We start from the raw sequence: 21,570 nt of genomic DNA on the forward strand, positions 1-21,570 counted from the left end.
ACTCTGTTATCCTAGTTCATCTGGGCTGTTTCTTTAATAAGCTGCTTAGGTGGTGTATTGACCTGTAGAAGTTCTGTTTGCCATGTTCAGGTTTTGAGTTAAGTATGCTTCGTATTAGCTTTATGAAGCCATCTCTTCCTCATCCTCCTAATTCATTTGTAATACCTGCTTGATCTGTGGTAGATAAAGAAGACATCTTGCTTTCCACATCTCTCTGTTAGGTGTATCTTGCAAACTGTCAATTTTTCTTATGGAAATTAATGAGGAAATGAAGAGGTTTTCCTACCATGTTGTTCTTAAAATCTGAAAAATCCTGTTTAATATGACTTTTGAAAATGCAGACTTCTGTTTTGCTCCTTTTGTGGGACCTTGGCATTTTGCCATTCCTTTATACTGTCACCTGAATTGTTGAAGTCAAGTTAAATGCCAAATTAAAAAACCTGTTGAAATGAGTACTTGTAATCAATACACATGTGTATGTGTGGAAATGTGTTTATATTGTGTTCACAGATGCATGAAATTTTCTAGGAGCTTACATACCTAAAACTGCAAAAATCGTTGCATGAGCTGTTACTCAAATCCCTTTGCTGATATTTTTAACTTCTACTTCACATGTTGTACTTCCAAATTAATCTTCATGTATTTCTTTCCGTTTGTCTTAATTTTATGTTTATAACAGATACACATTCTTTTAAAAAAAAAAAATCTGAAAGCCCTTGCATTGTTACTGGCTGGTGCTCTGCCTTCCTGTGTGTGTGGTCTTTTAATTCGCCTGGCCAGGTTTTAATTTACTAAACCAGCACCAGACACAGATGCTGGCAGTGCCCCTTCCAGGAGAAAAAAGCAGACAAAACAAGGAAGGGAGCGAGGATGGGAAGTATCAAAATAACTTTACTAATTGCCTTCTGTGTTTGCCTCTCTTAAAGCATGTCTCTCTTGAGTCAGCAGCCTTTCCTTTCATTGGTGCTTACTTGCCTTAAGGGACAGGATGAGCAACGGGAAGGGCTCCTAACATCACTGCAGAATCAAGTTAATCAGGTAAAACGAGCACATAACCACGAGCACCCTTCGTTAGATGTTTTGTGTCATCAGTTTTATGTGTGTACGATGGTGTAAAAGCAGGAAAACTATCGTGCAGTGGCATGCCAGAAGGAACAGTCCAAGGAAGGAAGGAAGGATGGGGACGTGTTTGTTCCTTTTTGAGAGTGAATACATCTTTTTTTCTAAAATTGTTACAGAGAAGCATAATGAGCTTGAGTCTGATTTCAGTTCTTTCCAGGAAAAACTATAGAAGACACTTGCCCTGAGAGGAGCAATCTTCTCAGTCTCTAGCTTGATCACGAAAAGTTTTTACAAGTTTGAAACTTCCCTTCTTTAGGAAAACCCTTCATCTTCTCCACTTGGTACACATTAAGAGTTTTTCATATTTATAAAAACAATCCTGCTAGTCCCAAACTGGCCCATTGCCTACACTCTTCCTTTGGATCCCTTGTGCCTCCTCACAGCCTCTGCTGGTTCTGCTCCAGACTTCCTGCTCCCGGCCAGCTCGTGCTCTATCCTACAACAGCTCCTAAGACTGTCTTTAAAATGAATATACACAGGGCCCAGTGTAGTGGGTGCATGTTTCCTTTCTTCTCTCTCTAGTTTCTATGAATTACTGTGACAGTGAAAATTGATACCTGTAGGGCCGTTATTTTCTCATATTGCATCTCAGCTCGGGTCCAGGCTATGCTGTAGGTCCACATCCCAGTTAAAGTCATTCCTTTGATGTTTTTTCCCCTGGTGTTACTGCCACGTGGGCTTTCCTTTTGCTGTGTGGGTTCTCCCCTGAATGCAGCTGGTCCAGGTTCCCTGAGGCTCTGGTCATTTCTCATCCAGAGATCCCACCAGATCCTGTTGGGAAGCTGCATCCAGTGCAAGAGATCTATTTACTTACCCATGGTGAACAGTTAAATAGGGTGTTTGAAACAGTATTTTTAATAAATACGTAACAAAACTGCTTATTTTCTTTTTTGCTACAACAGGAAGATCTAGTCACACAACAGATAGCAGATTATCAGCTCTTTACAAATTATTTTTTTCCCCTGCTAGTTTGCTTAATCCGCTTCAAACAAGCATGAGGATAAAAAGTTCAATAATCTTTTATGATTCCTTATAGATAATGGTCACAAATACTTAAACTTCAAAGGGAGAACATTCTCTTACAGGAAGAAAACAACCTTAATCAAATACTTTTTCATAGATCCTTAGTAACTGGAGGGAAGAACGGTACCAGGACGATGTTAAAGCCAGGCAAATGATGCATGAAGCCCTACAGCTTCGGCTTAACTTGGTAAGAAAAACTTATGTGGTTATCCTGCTGTTATAAAAAGATGTAGCAGCTGCTCTGGAGTGGGTGGTAAGGAGCAAGAAGCACTGTGTCACTCTATGTCCACTCTTTGTGGACATTCCAGGCCGTTGTCCACTGATGGTTTATCCCCACGTAACAAGCGAGGATTTTATGGCATTAGGCAATATCGTTGAGCCTTCCAGAGCTTTCAGGGGATGTAACATTTGGCTGTTTAACTTACACGTGCAACTATAGTTGCTGCTACTTGGATACATGTATTAATCAACTTGGAAAGTTTCCATCAAGTTCTCCAATGTCCCACATCTCTTGAAACCTCTGTACCAGGGGTCAGGGCCACTGCAGCTTGTCTGGCACAGCGCAGGAGGTGTGTGGGGACTATGTGTAAGGCCGAAGGAGGCAGCACCAAGGCAGGAGTAAGTCTGCAGCGTGTTTCTCCTCCCATCTCTTTGGGAGCTGCTTAGACTTGGGTGTGCAGCCAGTGGGTAACCACAGCCTTGTGCTGCCACTGGGTCAGGCCAAGGGGACCTGAGCCAGCTGGGACCAGCTTTGGGGTTGCTGTGACTGTGCTTAAAGTCAAGCAGCTGTCACCTGCCACCGAGTGCCACGGAGACAGGCGCTTTGTTGTGGGTTGGGAGAACTCTTGATATGGGCAATATTTGGTTTGTTATTAAAGCAGCAAGATGTGATCCTTCTGTAAACCATAAACCACGTATGTAGTTCAAGGAGGAATCTTATATACAAACTCAGCAAGGTTTAGGAGCTAAAAGCATGTACTGAAAAGTGAAATAGTCTCTGTGTTTATTGAGCAAGACACAACCCTGAAATAAGCTTTAAGTGTGGGGAATATTTTGCTTTTCTGTAGTTCCTTCTTAGGAGAAGCTTTTTGCTGGGAGCATGGGGTGGGGAGGAGAAGTTGTTTGAAGTCAGCACTTCAGGATGGCGTTCAGCACAGAAGAACTCGTGGGGCTGGATAGCAGTTTTATTCATAAGTAATCCAGATGATAAGGGGAGCGTGCATCTGTGAGCTAACGCAGAGCCTGCTGTCTGCTGTGGTGTTTTGCAGGTGGGTGGCATGTTTGACACTGTGCAGAGGAGCACCCAGTGGACCACGGACTGGGCCCTTCTGCTCCTCCAGATCATCACTTCAGGAACTGTCGATATGCAGACCAACAAGTAAGTCTGAGCATTTAAACAAGCTAATTCTTAGTGCTTTTAAGTTTAGATTGCATGTATGTTAGTGTTGTGTTTTTCTTACAATTATCCTCTTACTGCATGAGTGCAATTTCCCTGCTCAGTGCTGGTCTTGGTTGGGGAGCACCTCTGTTTAGGGAAGCACAGAGCCACCATTTACACTCTTCCCTAACTAGCGTGTGCCTGAGCGCTTTCCTAAGTTGGAGCCTGTAATTCCTGATGACTATCTGTCAGCAGTTTTGCTCTCTGTAGCTCTGAGCTGGGGTTTATAATAAGATATGTGTGTGCGTCTTGGCAGCCCCCCTGCATGTGTACACTGGGGCTTATGCCTGCAAGTGGCAATGTGTGTGTGTGCAGAACGCCCTGAAAACCCTGGCTGTGTGAAGAGCTGCTCTGTGCCCTTTGCTGGGAGTATCTGTCCCAGGATCTCTGGGCAAGTGGTATTTCCTCAGGGTAACGCTTGTCTTCACTCCCAGCGAATTGTTCACAACCGTGCTCGATATGCTGGGCGTCCTCATCAACGGGACGCTGGCCTCGGACCTGTCGAACGCTTCCCAGGGAGGGCCCGAGGAGAACAAAAGGGCTTACATGAACTTAGTGAAAAAATTAAAAGTAAGTGTTGTGTCTTGTCTTTTCAGTGTTTCTTCTGAGTTGTGTTCTGTGATGATCTTTTAATCCTCTCATTTCTAGTTCTGGGGAGGCCTCTTGGAACAACAGGAGAGACTGAAACAGCAGGAGTGATAACAAGGAGAAAAAGGAAAAAATAAAAATACAGGAATGTGGGGGGTGGAAAGACAGACTTCTAATATTTTCTTCATATTAAATTAAAATTAGGGACCCTGCAAGACACTTGGTTACTTTTATTAATGTTTGAGACACTAAATTTGTATTATGTATTTTGTACGTTCTGTTTAGACAAGAGGTGAGAAGACAACTTACGTTCTTAAAAAAAGAAAACAACAAAAAAACTCCCTTGCAAAGCCACTTGTTTAAATTTAGTAAAAGTACAAGGAAATGATTCATCCAGAAACTGGACATTTTCTAATAGTGAAAGCAGTGCAATGTTTCTCCTTTCCCCCCCTTTCTGTTTGATTGACTGGTGTATTTATTCTCTAGAAAGAGCTGGGAGACAAGCGCTCAGACAGCATCGACAAGGTTCGCCAGCTGCTCCCTTTGCCGAAGCAGACGTGTGATATTATTACTTGTGAGCCCATGGGATCCTTGATCGACACCAAGGGGAACAAAATTGCAGGATTTGACTCCATTGATAAGAAACAGGCAAGAGTAAACGTTTGCTTTCGTCTCAGTTTTGCCATGAGTTTTGAAGCACGGGAAATTCCAGCAGACAGGTACAGCTTGTACAGTCCTGGCGTTTACATGAAGTATCACAAAAGCATCGTACTGCTGCTGTAATACAGCTTTTCTCAGTCACTACTAAAGCTTCAGCCCCAGCAGTGCAGTCTCTTTTGAACAGGGAGGCTTTCTGTGGGCAGTGATGCCACGCGTGAGGAACGCTGGGCTTGTCAAATAACACCTTTAAAAACAGTTGCAAGTGACAGGCTGTTTTTTGGTAACAAATGTGTTTCTGCTCCAAACATTCTTGCACAATTTTTGTTTACATGATCCATGTGAAAATTCTCAGGCAGAGTGTGAAACCTGAGTGAGTTTAGAGGGGCACGTGGGGGGTTGTTAAAGCCCAGCCGAAGGGGATCAAGCAGCCAAGTGTGACTGGAGCCGTGCACCAGCGTCACCACCCCTGCAGCAGCACCCACCACCCAGAGTCTGGGCACCCTTTACTTTGTGACCTGTTCAAGGTCCAGTCACCACGTTTGTGTGGGTCCTTCCGTGTGAAATCCACAGAGCACGTGGGCGGTTCGTCACTGCTGGTGTGGTGGGTGTTGCCATCAGCTTGCCCACTTTTGCGATGTAGGGTCTTGACTGATACCAGCCAGCTCCAGACGTTGCCAAGAAGGAAGTTACGTTTGACTTGGAGTTGGACAGCAGCAGCTCTTACAAACGTGTTTGCTTTTCAAGCAGAGTCCTACATTTGAGAGCTCGTTTGACCTGGGAACCTTTTGACCTGTTACTTGCCGGGAGGAAGATGGAGGGTGATCCTGCTTAAGCTTTCTCCCCTTATTTGAACGTGTAACCTTTTAGCAAGGGTATTCTCAGAGTAGCAATTTTTGATAGATATTTAACTTTTCCTACAAAATATGATAGATGGAACTTCACATTTTTAGCATAGCTATAAGCAAATGGTACTATAAAAATATTGTCGCTTTTATCTAGTGGCAGCCTTGGATAGAGGTTAAAATCCCACCAGTGTGCATTTGGTACATTTTGTGGACAGGAAAAAGTCCTTTTTTTGGATTTTTCTGACTCAAATAATGATGTACAAAAGCAAGTCGTCTGCTCTAGTGTTCAGCTTTCTTAAAATACTCACTTTTACTCCGAAACAGGGTCTTCAGGTTTCAACAAAACAAAAGGTGTCCCCTTGGGATTTATTTGAAGGTCACAAAAATCCTGCTCCTCTCTCCTGGGCATGGTTTGGTACAGTTCGTGTTGACAGGAAAGTGATAAAGTACGAGGAGCAGCAGCATCTCCTCCTGTACCACACACACACCAAACCCAAACCACGGAGTTACTACCTCGAGCCCTTGCCCCTTCCTCCCGAGGAGGAGGAGGAAGAGCCCACCACACCTGTCTCTCAGGAACCAGAAAGAAAGTCAGGAGAGCTCTCGGATCAGGGAAAACTCACCACGGACGACGAGAAGAAGACAAAGGGCAGGAAGCGAAAGTCAAAGTCAAGCTCAAGGGCTGATGTGAGTAGTTGGTGCCCCACACAAAACTTGAAATATCTCGCCAAGCACCTGATGCTGCGTGGTGCTGTCTCAGCTACCTGCAGAAATTGTTCTGCACCTGGAGGCCTGGCTCCTGATAAAGGCAGTGAACGGAGATGGTCAGGAGGAGGGTGGATTTCTATCAAATAGAGCTCAGTGTAGAGGAGCACACTGTGCTTAGGACCTTACGTGCTATGTAAAATGTGCTAGACTGGATCTTGCTCACTAAATACTATTCTGGGTTCCCTGTATGCTTTCTTGTTTGGCCCAAAGCACAGCTGTTGTTGTTTGTATCAATTGCTAAAACGCCTCCTGTTCAAATTACCTTGAGAGCAAACACGTCGGTTCAAACCCAGGTCCCGTTCAAATGGAAACCAGTTTGGAAGAAGCTCTTTTACGTAATTAAACTGTTTTACTGTGCAGTTTGTTCTGGTTTCTGAGACACTTTCCCTTTTGGTTTTAATGGTTTTTGAGGCGTGGGTTCCTAAGCTGAAGAATCACTTAGAGCAACGCTTAGAAAAACACGCCTGGCAGCACCCAAATAATAATGTACATTTACGGCAGCATTTCCACCCTCTTCACACTGCTGCCACGTAGTCGTACGTGGTGCAGACGTGACAGTATTCTGTCAGCATCCAGCTGGGTTGTCAATGTGTTGTGTTTTAAGCAGCTGTAACTTTAAGATCGTTTTCTTTTTGATGTTTCAGTTAAGTTTCTCCTGTTAGTTATATACTGATCCAGCGAGCTGTCCTTGTGCTATACCTAATTATAGCCTGCAGGAAAAACTTGCTAATAAGGTGAAAGGGGGTGGTGTGTCTATGAAGTTGTTAGTGTTAATTACTTGTGGGCAGCCTGAGACTTTATCTGTTTTTTACATCATTGCACACGACAATGGGAGCTGTCTCTGTCCTTTAATAATTTAGTAGGAAAATTGGCATTATTTATGAGTTAGTAAGGTATGAATGTCAGTAACATTCACTTTTCCTGTGCATTTTAAGGAATATCCACAGAACAGCTTATACAGAGTGCCTCCCACCTACTCACCAGTTTCCTCCCAAATGATGCACCATCCTCAGCCTGCCTTGTGGGGTTACAGCGTCATGGGCCAGCCGCCGCAGCCGGGCTTCTTCGGGCAGAGCCAGCCCCTCCTGCCAGGTACGGGTGAGCTCTGAGTGCCCGGACACGGGGCTGTGATAAAAATTGACTTCCTAAACCATGTCTGGTTTCTAACTTTCTCTGAAGCAGGTTGTGTCTGCTGATGCTACTTATTTTATACCTTTAGTTAGGTGTTTTTCAGAAGGGCTCTCTGTTACCGGTTGTAGGTCTGTCTCTATGAAGCTATTACATTCTTTTGGTAGATAAGCAAAAATGACCTACTCTGGGATTTGTGGTGATAGTATAAGAATGTTCAGTGAGGAATATATATATAGAAGTTCAGTGAGGAGTTAAAAGAGAGGGATGATTAAAAGGAACAAATGACCTTTGGGTTATTTCTTCTGTGGCTCATAACAAGAGCCGTGGTGGCTAATTGAACATCTGCTAGATGGAATAAATCAATCCATGGGCTTGCTTTTTTTCAGCATTTGTGATACGTGCTTTATTTTTTGTAGGATTGTTTTGTTTCTTCCAGCTAGTGTGTGCATGGTTTAACACAGGGGTTGGACTTGCTGTAGGGGGCAGCAGTTCATGATGGTTTGAGAAATACTGTTGTGCTGTCTCTAATATTATGCAGGAAAAGCTTACAAGTTTGGTTCCAGTTATAAATGTTAAGTATTTTTTCTGAAGCTCCAAATACAGCTAGATCTGTATTTTAAGTGTGTAAAAGTCTTCAGAATATACCAGACAGTGGCTAAAAAGTTTAAGGAAATGCTGATTTTAAAAACAAATGTATAAGATTACCTTCGTAAGTCTGACATATAGATGCAGGATTTCTATCAAATAACACAGCGTGCATAAATTACTGCCATCTCGTTATAAAATTGGCTTGACATAATAAGATGGTCATATCATAATTTTGATCTGACATGCAGCTTTTGTTCATCAATAGCAGTCAAACGTTTATGTGACACAGAACACGCTACAGCCTGTAGCCTTTACTTTGTGTTCTCATTTACAAGTGGTCGTTTTCAAAGTTTATTTTGCCTGGTTAATTTTTCAGGCCAGTAATCTGGTTTAATCCACCAGTAATCTGGTTTAATCCAGTTCACTGTCTGCCTTTATGGAGACAAGTTTGTCATGGTTATTGTAGAGCTAACCAAACGGGAGCTGATGAATTAGCAGCGACCTGTACCCCGACGCTCTTGGGGAAGGCAGAGAATGCATTTGTGTGTTGGGTGGTTTCAGGTGGCTCCAGGCTGGATCCCGCAGGCTCCTTGGTTCCAGCGAACACGAAGCAAGCCCTGTCCAACATGCTGCAGCGGCGCTCCGGCACCGTGGTGCAGCCCCCCTCCGTCCACGCCATCACGCCGCAGCAGCAGCTGCTCCAGATGAAGCTCCTGCAGCACGAGCAGCAGCAGCAGCGGCTCCTCAGGCAGCAAGCGCAGGCACGGTCTCTCCAGCAGGTTTGTCTGAACCCCCGGGTCTGCAGAACAGCACAGTGCTCTTCGCTCTCTGTCGGGGCTGCGTGCCCTGTGTCGGCTGACAGAGTGGAGAGCCAGCTGGTATTTGCAATTGCAATAATTCCCCAAATATTGCTTAACCAGGGCTGTCTGCTTTTAAACTTCATTTGCCCTTTGGTCTCTTAGCCCCTTCTTTTTTTCCTGTGTTTCATAAAATCAGGGTTTTTTTTTTTTATTATATTTTTGTTCCTGTGGTGTCACAGAGGCTTTCGTAGTGGAATTGCATGGTGCTGGGTACCCCCACAGAGGCACAGCAATGCTCTTCACAATTAAAAACCCAGGAGGTGCAGCAGGAGCCGTTCCCCTACGCGTGTGCACGCAGATGTCCGTGTCCTCTAGAAATAGCTGCTATTTCTGCTCCTAACAGAGGACAGCTGCTGTGTGCCAAACCACACATGGCTGTTGTGCAACACCCTTCGGAGCCTGAGCCAGTTCTCAGAGCACAGCTATGGACAGGCTGCCTTCGAATTGATGGTGTAGGAATGGAAGGTTGGGGTTTGGATCCCAGACAGCCAGCAATATGTGTGCAGTAGCTGCTGGTGAAAGCAGTAACTTCTCACCTTGATTTTGAAGTCCTGCTATACCCATTCTTACCCTCACTGCAGTATATATTACATTGCCTTCATGCTGTCTTGCCTTCAAACTCTGTGATGTGCCCTCTTTGCTCAAAATAGTAAAAATTTTCAGTGAGTATCCTCACAATTTCTCCCCCACTCGCTCTGTTTTGTTATAGCTCCCTCATTATCCTTCTCAGCCCTCTTTCAGTCTCTCTGCTATGATGGATGCAAAGCCCTCTGTAGTGCTTAACTTGCTGATGGGCCACAATAGTTTTATATGGGGCTGTTCATAGTTGTGAAACCAGGGTTTCCCTGTGTGTGCTCCCTTCGACCTTAAAAAGAAAGAAAAAAGCAGCCCGTAGCAGCTCTGGATGTGCTGTTTGTCACAGCAGTGGTACGGTGGGTGTTTGATCCCTCAGTGATGTCCTGTAGGCACTACAAGGTGCTAAGGAATAAGTACCTTAAATGTTAGGGTACTGGGCTCTACAGTGAGCCATCGCATCCTATTTAATAGAAACCCTGTAGTAGTTCTTACGTTAGGCACTATCTCACTATTTTGGTGTTAGTCCAACTGGCTTTCAATTGCTGTGATAGAATACAGGTTTAAGAGCCTTGAGTAAACAAATGATGGTCACTACTTATGGCTTGGTGGGTCAGAAAGTCATAATGGAAGATCTAAAATAACACATTGTTCTCACATTTAAGAAATGCTGTTGTTTAACACTGTCACACTCAGAGGACAAAGGATGTTGCGTTTCCCTTTTGGTTTCAAACAAGGACAGTACCTGAGGTGTTAAGAACCTGAGCCTAATCGTGTATACCCTCTGTATTGTTTGCTATTTTCTCGCCTGTCCTTTCCCTTTAGGATGTCTGTAGCACTGCTGTATCCCTTCAGGATGGCTTTGACAACATCATGGTAACCACTCTGAGACCGGGAACTTTTTTCTCTGGCACAAACATGCGTTTCTCTCCCCACCCAGGCTGCACACTTTGCTTTTGGTGGCAATGGCACGCTTCGGCCCTCCTCTCTCCTCGGGAGCGCAGCGGCTGCATGGGGGAAGGCTGGGAATACACTTGCACACAGAATATTTTTTTTCTTACAAATAGTTCCAATAACTGCATCATTGATTGATTTTTTCCCTTGTGTTTCTCGCTGTGAGAGATGAGAGTGGCTGCAGGATGTGCCCGATGCCGTGTCCAGCTGAGCATGGCTGCGTGTCCCCGTCCTGCCCTCGCCTCCCCGCCGGCGGCTGGGCTGCTCCTCCCTCTGTGGGGGCTTCTGCTGCCATGCACGTGGCGGGGAGAGGGGAGGGATGGACCACGCGTCCCCCTTGGCCAGCGCTGCCACCCGTGCTCCCCAGGCAGCACCCGGAGCCGTTCCTGGGGTGGGTGCTTGTCCCACCCGAGCAGGACAGCATGTCTGGTGGTCTGCCCTGAGCCACGGCAGGAGGGTGGTTAGTGGGATAACCATAGGTCGTTACTTCCACAAGGACCAGCTAACCCTTACCTGTTAAATTATTAAATTTCATAGAATTCCGTTGTTTCTGGGGAAGAACAATGATGGCATGAAGTTTTGTCCCCAATATTGGTGTTGGAAAGCTTTCCAGATGTTAGACAAGCTGTTTTGCAGGACTTTCATCCTGTCTTAGGGAAACTGCAATGTTGTTAAAAGCACTAATTGGGAAGACAAAGCAAAATGTGTTTTAAAAAGGCTTTGCTGTTGTCCATATTTTATATACGTGCAATCATTCCTGTGCTTACTGGTAGCGTGTCCCTGTGGCTGTAGCAACATCTGCTGCTGCTGCTGGGGAGTGCAGAGCGCTCGCACAACGCGGGAGCTCGCTCTGTGGCTGTGTGCTGCCGGGGGATAACCTCACCTGTCCCCTGCCTGACGTTGCTTACATGTCACGTGTGGTGTCACCTGTGGTGCTGGCCTCCCCAGAACCCTCCCCGCGGGTTGGATTGCTGCAGGGGACAGCGTGAGGCACCCGTTTGCCCAGAAATCAGTCATGGCTTTGCCAGATTTCACCTTTGGGTGACTTCAAGTTACATCTGTATCTGTCCTGTGGTTGGCACCCTATGACAGACTTCCAGAAGCAATTTGCTTAGAGAAATTATTGTTCTTTTTTTGTTCTTTTGCCTCTGTTTAAAAAAAGAAGTATCTTAAAACTTGAGTACCTTCCCCCGTGCTTGGCTGGCATCTGGTTTCTGTGCATCCTGTCTGCACGACGTACACTCTGTTCAGCGTTTCAGTTTCTCTCTGATCAGGTGGCTGTTTTGAGAGCTCCCCATCTCGTTTGGCAGATGTTTTTCCAGATAAATCTAATTTTGTCTGAACTTTTGTCAGGACTGATAGGTGTTACTCTGTTCACACCTCCTGTACTCCCTAACTTTTTTTTTCAGAATTTTCCATGAGATATTGGCTTGTTATTAAAACAAACCCTTAGTGTAGCTTCTGCCTCCTCAGTGTAGCTTATCGTAGCAGAGCTCCCGCTGCCCTGTCTGCACCTTGGTGACCCCAGAGCCTCGCTAGGTCAGTCTTGGGTTTGTTTTTAAAAGAAAGGAAGGTATAAAAAAATGAGTGTGTGACGCCCTGTGGCACCCTGTGGTAGCTTTGCCCCTGGTTTTGCATCTTGTCCTTGACCCCTTCTGTCTGTTCTCCTCCCAAAGCCCAGGGCAGCTGATCCAGCCCCGGTGACAGCGGGTCGTGTCTCTGGGGCTGGACGGGTGGAGGCTGTGACGCTTCCTCTCTCCCGTAGCGATCCCCGCTCACAACAGGTAGCTCTGCTTGTTCCCCAGCTCTGTCGATGAGGATGCCCGTGTTTTTAAACCCAATCCAAAATAAATACCAGCAGGACTGCAGCACTGCTGGTTGTGCTCAGACTGGCTCACGTTTGGTGCAGTCACCGCTGGAGGGGTGGGAGCAGATAAAGAAGGGCAGTTCCAGTGGTGCTGCAGTATTTTATCCCATGGGAGATTTTCTTTTCCACCAGGTAACCCTGACTGGGATGGTGCTGCTTGCAGTGTGTTATCAAAGGCGCTTTTAGCCTTAAATTATAATCCACCTCTGTAAGGATATCCTGATTAAAATGGCAAAGGCTTTGTTGGAGGACTTGGATTGTTTTTGGGGTGAACTAGGCAGCTCCAGGGAAGGAGCATCACTGCTGCCAGCTCCTGGCTGCTGCTGGGCTGTTGTGAGTAGAATGGTGTTCAAAATGATCGAGTGCAGCCGTGCAGCACCGCGCCCACACAGAACATACACAGACTTGCTTGTGTCCTTGGCAAATTCTCATTTGCCAGTTTCTTACAATCTTGGTCCTGAAATTAAGTCTAACATTTTTTTTTTTCCTTTTTTCTGGTGCTTCAAAACATACCAGTGCAGTTATAGCTGAAATGTTTAAATGATTTGCCATTAATTTGGCATAAATATTGAGGCAATCTGAAATGAACAAACTAGGCTGCCTTGCTGATCACAAACACGCCGTGTGTTTCCAGGCTGTACTGGTTGGGAGCTGGAGATGCTTGTGTTACCCACGTAGCATACCAGGATTTTGTATATCAGCATAAAATTTGCTAATCAGCATTTTGCCTGCCTCAGCTGGGGGGAAGCTAGTCCTCAGGTAGCCTGAGAAAGGTGTCAGCTGTGTGTTTACACTAGAGAGGGTCACTCTAAGCTTCTGTGTAATTTAATATTCTGTCTTCAAGACAGCTAGAATATTATTTTTTCCCAGTCCTTTGTGAAGCCCCATTGTAGGGGGTATCTGCCAGACCTCTGTTCAGAAATGGCTGTTTCTTCACTGCTGCAGTGTTGCAGCAGGGTCAGAAATCAAACAACAGCCAGTGCTTCCATCTCCCCGAGAGTCAGCACGGTTCAGCAGTGCGGCACTGAGCAGCGGTGCTGTCTTGAAGGAGATGGTCAAGTCTCTCCGTGGCTCTTTAGGACACAGCTTGGTGGGGTTTGTGTCCAGCACTGGACTTGTTCAGGGGGTGGAGGCCATAGCTGATGGGTGATGTGTCTTTCAGGGTCAGCCGATGGACCAAGCTGCTATTTTCACTCCGCAAGTTCGACCCCCATCTCAGCTCCCGCAGTATCCAGGCTTACAGCAAGCACAGGTACTGCGCTGCTCCCACGGGGTGTCTGCGTAAAAATGCTTTTAAACAGAGCTCCTTTACCTGCCAGCCTGCTCTTCTGTGCTCGGGACGTGCCTCGTGCGTGTGGCCGTGGGTAACGGCGAGGCCTCCTTCTGGGGTGCTTGTGGTCTCTGCGTGCTGCAGCTCGTAAACGTTTTTAAGGTGGTCACTTCACAGCTTTTCCTAATGGTGCTGCTGGTAAAGGCAAGCGTACTGCAGCATTAAGCCTGAAATTTGGGTATTTCTGGTGAGATAGTGATACCAGTAACTCTGTTAGGTCGTGGGCATTCTGGTACGTGGGATTTTGGGGGGTGGAGCTGTGGCGCGGAGCCCGCTCTTGCTCAGGGCCTGAGCAAGGGGTGCCACTTTCTTTTATAGTTCAGCTAACCTAAACGTTACCCTTCTGTCGGTTCTCCCCGCAGAGCTTGCCCCACGGATACACCATGTACAGCACCCAGGTGCCGTTGCAGCAGCAGCCCGGCAGCGCCGTGCTGTCCCCCAGCTACACCCCCCGCGCGTACCCGGCCGCCCACCCCGGCCCCACGCTGATGGAGAGGCTGCGGCAGATGCACCAGCCGCCCGGCGGGTACCTCCAGCAGCAGGCGGCTGCCTACGGCCCGCGGTGAGCCTCGGCGCTGACGTTGGAGGGTTTGAACGGCAGCTTTGTTCAGAGGTCTAAAGCTTTATTTAACATGAAGTGTATGAATCGAAATGCGGTGAGCGCTGGGTCTAACTTAGCAATGTTAGACAATGTTAGGCAATAACAATGCCTTCCTCCCCAATTTCCCCCTATTTCTTTCCTCATTTAATCTTTACTTTAAGTGGATCTTGGCACACGTTGTAGCCCAGTTGTCCTGTGTGTTTGTAGAACGTAAAAATTTAAAGACAGCTGTTGGATCCTATTTCACTGCACACACAGATATGGTGTCCATGTTATGCAAACACATGTGTGGTATTAAATAGTAAAAGTTCCAGGTTTACCAAAGAGTCTGTGGTCAAGAAAACACAAGACCAACTTGGTAGTTTAACTAGCAATGGACAAATGAATCTTGCTTAAGCCTGAACAGACTGAACGGACTTCAGCTTGGAAGTACAGCTGAGCTGCAGTGCCTATGAACAGGGAAAATTCACTGGTAAAGAAATGTAATGAAGCAGGAAAGAAATCTGCAAAAGGGAGGTTACAGAGTAAGCCGAGTGGAAAACTGGAGTTCCCAGGGACAGTCTTGAATCAGATTTTTCTGCTAACAGTCTAGGCAGTCCAACTAACAGTCCAGCTCTGCTCTTAACTGAATCAGCAATTCTGCCACTGTTAATTTCCACTTCAAATAGACATGTTCAGTAGCGTGACTCCCAAAAACACAGGCTTAAATTGAAGAGAGGAGGGGGGGAACAGTCCCAATTTGCCTGGCCTGCCCCAGTGCGCTCTGTCCAGCCGTGCCGGTGATGCAGTATCAGCGTGGTGCAGCTCTTCCCGCGTGCAGACCCACTGGAGCCACGGCAGTGCGTCGGTGCCAGGCAGCACAAGGTGGGCTGGCCCGTCAGCAGAGCCCCAGTCCTGTCTCACTGATCCCACGTCATTTATCCTGGAGCACCCTGACGAGCTCTGTTGCCAAGCAGAGATACTCTTTTTTCTCTGCTTCAGCTCTAATTTGATCCCAAAACTAAAATCTCCTTTAGATGGTGCTAAGTTCAGGTGTACGTAAATGACTTGCTCATCAGTTGCTTGTTGTGAGCAGAATATGAAGGTGTGTCTGTAGCTATGCAATTCTCCCTCAACCCTTGTCACTTTTAATGAAGTCAGTGTTCCTGGAGTTTTGAGCGTTACCATATATCCTGCAGTAATCACTGCTTCCTTCACTTCTTTTGGATCCTTGCGTGCCTGGATATCTTAAGAGTATGCTCTTTTTTGGGGATGTTTGCACCTCTTCCAAAAGTTTGGCCTTGACTTGGTTGACAGCACTGGATGAAAACCTGCAGGGTGCCTTGCGTTAGGAGTAAAGCTGCTAAGCTGCATTGCCTTGTCTGCACTGGGTTTTAAACAGCTAAGCTAGATTACAGGCTAGCTGACATGTTTTCCCCATGGATATCTTAATTGCTCCCATAACATCCTAAGAAATATTCCTTGCTTGGTGCGTTCAGTATTTTAGAAAGTAAAAAGTCGTTATAATCAGTTCTAAATTCATGGTAATGTAACTATGAGATGTTTTGGTCTGGAGAACATTCTAGTGCTTATGTGGAATTCTTGCTTGCAATGGAGAAACTCAACACTCAATAAAGCACGAGTTGAGTGCTTGGATCTGCTCTCCTTTAGAAGAACACGTTATTGCCTACATCAGTTACTGGTCAGTAGCACAGCTTCTATTATGGAATGGTTTTCAAAGCATTTATGTTTGGAAATATATTCTTCCTGTAAGATGTCATGTCTGTTCCATCTGTGGAAGTCTAATGGTGCAGCTTACAGTCGAGTACTCCTCGACTAACTCGTGCTCTGTCTATAGATGAAGTACAATCCGTCACTCTCTTTCCCAACCAGACTGAGCCATCAGCCTTTGCAGCCAACTTCACTGGCTGGAGCGGGGCTGGAGAGCGCGTCGGCCGCGGGCCCTCATCCCACCCTGACCTCGGGACCGCCCCCGGAGCCAGCGAGACAGAGGCAGCAGCACGTGCGGCAGCAGAGGCTCTTCCAGGTGAGGGACTCGGCTGCGCTGAGGCCAGGGGTGGTGTAGAATGCCTCTGGAGAGGTGAATTTGAGAACAGCCTCGCTGAAAGTGCTGAGACAACAGCAGTGGTTGTGCTCTCCCCTGCCTGCACTTATAACGTATACTGGAATTAAATCGAAGGGCTTGCTGCCTGTCGGGCCTATTTCCCATATTCTGATTTGATGATATATTTTTAATTTGGAGGTAAGTATTAGTTCATCAGCTAAACATGTAGCGTTTGGCACGGGGGAAGTAAATTACATTAAAAATCCTTCCCGTGGCCCTTTGACAGCTGGAATTATTTTCATGTTTTCATTTTAATGCAATAGCTCTCTGTGCCAGTTCTTGTCGAACAATAATGTATTTTATCTAAATATTTTGATGTTGTAGTAAACCAAATGTGCCAGCTTTTGAGTATTTTTTTGTCTATTAACAATGCTCCCTGCCAGCTGATGATGACAGTGGGGAGCTGTGAGGCTTATCTCCCCACTGGGGCCTTCGGTCACCAAGGCTGCAGGCGAGCCCCGGTCCTGTGCTGGCCAGCAGTCAGGAGAAGCCGTACTGCCCTGCTCGTAGCCATTCCTGGGCCAGTGTGTGTGTTGTTTCAGTGCCCATCTTGTCTCAGTTGCAGGGGCAGCAGCCGGGGCAGCAGCAGGCGCTCGGTCTCCAGCCCGTGCAGCCGCAGCAGCCTTTGGTAAGCGGAGGCGACTGCCGGGTGTTTTGGGGAGGGGTGAGGGTAGGGACAGGGTGGGCTTCGTCACTTACAGTGACAGGCAGCGGGGCAGACTGGGGAGGGGGTTTGTGTGAGCTTCCCCACGTCACCCTCTGCCTGCCGGTGCTGGCCCCACGGTGCCTGCAGTGCCCACCGGACTGACTGCCTGAAATCTCTCTGTGGGAGTTCAGAGGGGGAGAACAAGGAGATGCTCTAAAGTCAGCCTCAGTCTTACTCCCCGTGCAGCATAAAAAAATGGTTATTTTGAAAATCTGATACAGAACCAAGTGCTGTAAGCTGCGCTGAAAAGTCAGGGATCTTTATTTCAGGGGGGTCTAAAGATACTTTTGGTAGCCCCAAAGCAGCAGGTGAAGGTAAATTAACACCTTACTGCTGCAGGAGTGAATTTTTCCTGTTTATGCTTGCTGTGCTGTGCATTTTTCTGAGTGTTATCCTTATTAATAGATCATAGATGAGATCTTAGGAGGAAATTCTTTGCTGTGAGGGTGGTGAGAGCCTGGCCCAGGTTGCCCAGAGAAGCTGTGGCTGCCCCCTCCCTGGCAGGGTTCAAGGCCAGGCTGGATGGGGCTGGGAGCAACCTGGGCTGGTGGAAGGTGTCCCTGCCCGTGGCAGGGGGTTGGGACTGGGTGGGCTTTAAGGTCCCTTCAACCCAAATCACTATCATTACCAAGTAATTTTTATGGACACATTCACTGAATTTACAATGTCATTATGCTTGTTTCCTGTATTGGGGCAGTTTTTTCCAGACATATTTACGGTAGGGGAGGATAACTAGAAAAAGTTTGCTATAGAAAAATGGAGAAAATAAAGTAATGCTGAAATTGAAAGGTTTTGAGTTTAAAAACATTAATCAACATGATCTGATAGAGAAACTCAGAGGCAGCTTCTAACTGCACGAATAAGGATAAATGAAGGTGTTTATCTGATAAATGAAGGTGTTTATCTCATAGCTACTGAACGATCATTGTCATCCATTTGTGAGGTTTTTCTCAGTAGTGTTTATACCTTGAACAAACTGCACCTGAGAGGCTGTCACAGAGACAGCACCTGCCTGGCTGTAGGCTCCTCTGCCAGCACTTGGCACAGCAGAAAGCCTGTCCCCAAGAAACCCTGGTGTGGTCAATGCTTTCGGCTAACCTCAGCATTTAGTAAGGACTGTTAGCCAGAAGGTTACACAATGTAGTTTAAGTGGAGGATTTGGTTTTAGAAAGGGAAAAGATGCTGAAGTCTTGTAAAACACTGAAACTCCCTTCAGTAAGCAAAAGGCTTCACTGAAGCAAAGCCTGGGCGTTCTCTGTAGCGCGTACGATGTTATTAGAGTATTGAATAACTCCCGTTTGTATTCAGCACAGCAGGCTTCCAAGGTGGTCAGGGGTATTGTGTATCCTCGTGCAGAAGCACAAAACCCCCCTTCATTAGAAGCGCGTGCATTTTCACCAGATCTAACGAGGAGGAGGACTCTGGGACTTAGGGAACAGCTCTAGAGGCCCCGCGGGTAAGAGGCAGTACCAGGTGAAGGTTGGCTGGGTTTGTGCTTGCTGGCAGAGCTTTGGCTCAGAGGTGCCCACCCCACCAGACACACGCAGGCAGCCTCGCGCAGGTCCGTCTGGCGTCGTGCGGCAGCGTGGTGTGCAGTGTGTGCAGCACTCTGACATACAGGGAGATGATCAATAAAAGTTGTTAATAGAGAGTGATTTCTTTCTGAATGAGAGCCAGGAGCGTGGAAAGCAAAGCGGTGCTTGTTCTCCTGCCCAGCCTTACTGGGAAAATAGCCTTCATGGGTCAGCTAGCGAGGGAGTAATGCATGCTGTCAGATGGAGCAATTAAAGGCTGAATTCTGCTCTGATGCAAGCATAAATCGGGTGCAAATTTGTGAAAGTCAGTGCATTTACACCAAGAGTACTTTCAAAGTGATTGAAGTAAGGATTTAATTCATTAACAGCAGTTTTCTTTGGAAGCTTGTTGTGTCTAATCCCATTGTGCTTAGTGCCATGGACTGAGGGGGCTTGTCTCGATCCCTGGGGGCTTTGGGCAGGGATCAGAACGATGATTATTTTGCTCAGGGCAGGAGCTGGCCCAGCAGCTACAGCCCTGCAGCAGGCGTGCAGCGCAGTGAACAGCCTGTGCTGGGTGCTCACCCTTCTCTTTATCTGAGGTGCCATTGCCCTGGGAAGAATATTTCTCTAGATGCTTCTTATGACTATTATGCTTCAACCACACATAAGTGTTTAGAAATGCTGCAGGGGCTGTTAGTTTTGGTTTGAAGTTTTGATTTGCCTTGTCCTTGAGCAACGCAGGCAGCAGAGCTGCTTAGAGTGACCTGCAAGATGAGTGCTGGCCTCTCTGGAGGAGGGAAGGACGGAGCCTGACTCTGTCCCTGTGCGTGGCCGGACACGTGTGGTACCTGTAACACAGCTGGAGCTGTGTGAGGTGCAGGGAATGAAGAGAGCATGTTCTGTAAGCTGTAGGTGTGCTCCGTAGGTGTGTCCTTTCTGTGCTGCTGGGATCGGGGCAGGACCTGCCCTGGTGGCACGCCTGCCCTCTGACAGGGCAGCGCGAGCCGAGCGCTTCTGCGGCTCCCTGACCCCGCACTTGCACTGTGCGTGTTTCTTTCATTTTTCCTGTTTCTTTTGCAGTTTCCAAGGCAAGGCTTACAACAGACACAGCAGCAACAGCAGACGGCGGCGCTGGTCAGGCAGCTCCAGAAGCAGCTCTCCAGTAAGTGTGTGTGCACAGATGAACATAAATATAGATGTATATTTGGAGTCATCTTTCTGGAGGTGTTCTTCCGACTTAAATGCTGCCATATATACACACAAGTAACGTACCTCCTGGCAGCTGGTTACCCAGCCCAGCAGTGATGTAATACCAAAATTCTGGTGCTAGTGCACCCCACGGGTTTCTGTTGGTCTCCAGAGAAGCCCAAGCCACAGGGCTGGTGGCCCAGTCACAATTTGCTACGTGTTTTCTCCCCTCACTCCTACAGTCCTGCTGCAGGCAAAGTCCCCGAGGAAATCAGCACGTCTTGCGTGCACGAGAGAGGTGTGTAAGGGGATGTACTGACTGTTGTTTGCGACTGCTGCACGAGATACAGGTGTTTTTCTGTGTTTCTTAGAGTAGTGTCAAGGGGCACAAACCCTTCCCTTTGCTTTATTGACCAGGTAACCAGCCACAGCAAGGAGTGAGCCAGTACGGGCATCCTTCACACTTCTGAATCAGAGACGGACGGGAGACGCTGGCTTACGTTTGCACTGAAGAACAGAACATTCACAATTCAATGCACTAGTTATTGCTAGAAAGCAAACTTTAGTTTTCTTCTCTTATTATTTCAATAATTATTTTCTGTGCTGCAGTTGATGTGAGTATGTAACAAGGTGGGTTTGGGGATGTTTTTGCGTTTAACTAGATTTAAATGTATGGACTTGTGGGTCTGTTTGAAGAATGTTATTGCAGATTTTATGAATTTGGTGCTTTTTAGGTCCTATTACTTTTAAAGAGGACAAAGAATGCTGGATTTATTTATTTGTGGGAAACACTTTTGGTTTTTTTTTTGTTGATTTTTGGTTTTGTTTTTTTTTTGTTGGTTTGTTTTTTTAAAGAACTGCACTGGACCAAACTACTGAACTGAAAGGCACTTCTGATTTTGGCATAAAAGTTAATTTGTTCATTAAAATGTTCACCTCTTTCTTTGTTGGTAGAACAAGCATCAATTTAAATTGTGTTTATTTGACTGTAATTTTCATATGCACTTTATAAAGTTCCTTGTTTAAAGTACCAATCTTCTCTTGCTCTCATTGTGGTGAGAAGGTGCTGAAGTGGGTTTATTGCTTGTATTAGAACTTCTTAAAGTTTATATAAAGAGCCACAATGTAACGTTAATAAACCTACTAGAAGTAGCAGCGTTTCATACTTGGTCTTTTCCCTGTGAAGTTCACCAGTGCTGAAGGAGCACACGGCGTAGCGAGGAGGGCTGAGCAGTCAGAACAGGTTTTGCTCTGCTCATGTAGGGAAATCTCTGAGTCCCGGTGACGCCTTGCACAAAGCAGATCTCCGAGTCCCGCTGGATGCCTGCAGGATCAAACCTCGTACCAGCTGCCACACAGGGAGGGTGGACAAGCCACCCTCCTTGCTGCGGTGTCAGCGCTGCCGTAGCTGATGGCTCCTCGTGCTGACGTCGCTGTAAACGCGTTATTCCCGTCACCTGCCCCTGCCTCCAACGCTGTACGCTCTGAGCTGGACTGCTGGGTGAGTTTCTTAGGCCTATCTACTGCATTGAGAAATCAGAATTCTAGATTTATGTACAAATTGATGCAATTGTTTTCTAGTGAGAAATTTTTTTAAAATGCTTTTGTGGCAATAGGAAAATGATACGAAGCTGGAGTGTTTCGACATGTGATCCGTACACTTCTTCTAACAGAGCTTACTCATTTAAAAATGAGAACAAAGTTGTT

General features: G+C 46.5%; 1 protein-coding gene across 1 annotated transcript in view; it reads left to right on the forward strand.

Annotated features, from left to right (window-relative positions):
* Positions 1-20,590, forward strand: part of MED12L (mediator complex subunit 12L) — a 119,219-nt gene extending 98,629 nt beyond the window's left edge. The window contains 14 exon segments of the mRNA XM_068405779.1: positions 927-1,038; positions 2,243-2,332; positions 3,414-3,523; positions 4,018-4,153; positions 4,658-4,819; positions 6,001-6,363; positions 7,380-7,536; positions 8,725-8,942; positions 13,580-13,669; positions 14,110-14,360; positions 16,221-16,404; positions 17,024-17,080; positions 19,756-19,837; positions 20,281-20,590. Coding sequence (XP_068261880.1) covers positions 927-1,038; positions 2,243-2,332; positions 3,414-3,523; positions 4,018-4,153; positions 4,658-4,819; positions 6,001-6,363; positions 7,380-7,536; positions 8,725-8,942; positions 13,580-13,669; positions 14,110-14,360; positions 16,221-16,404; positions 17,024-17,080; positions 19,756-19,837; positions 20,281-20,333 — 2,065 coding nt within the window. The 3' untranslated portion in view covers positions 20,334-20,590.
* The last annotated feature ends 980 nt before the right edge of the window (positions 20,591-21,570 follow it).

Source organism: Nyctibius grandis, chromosome 8, assembly GCF_013368605.1.
Source record: "Nyctibius grandis isolate bNycGra1 chromosome 8, bNycGra1.pri, whole genome shotgun sequence".
Lineage (NCBI taxonomy): Eukaryota > Metazoa > Chordata > Aves > Nyctibiiformes > Nyctibiidae > Nyctibius > Nyctibius grandis.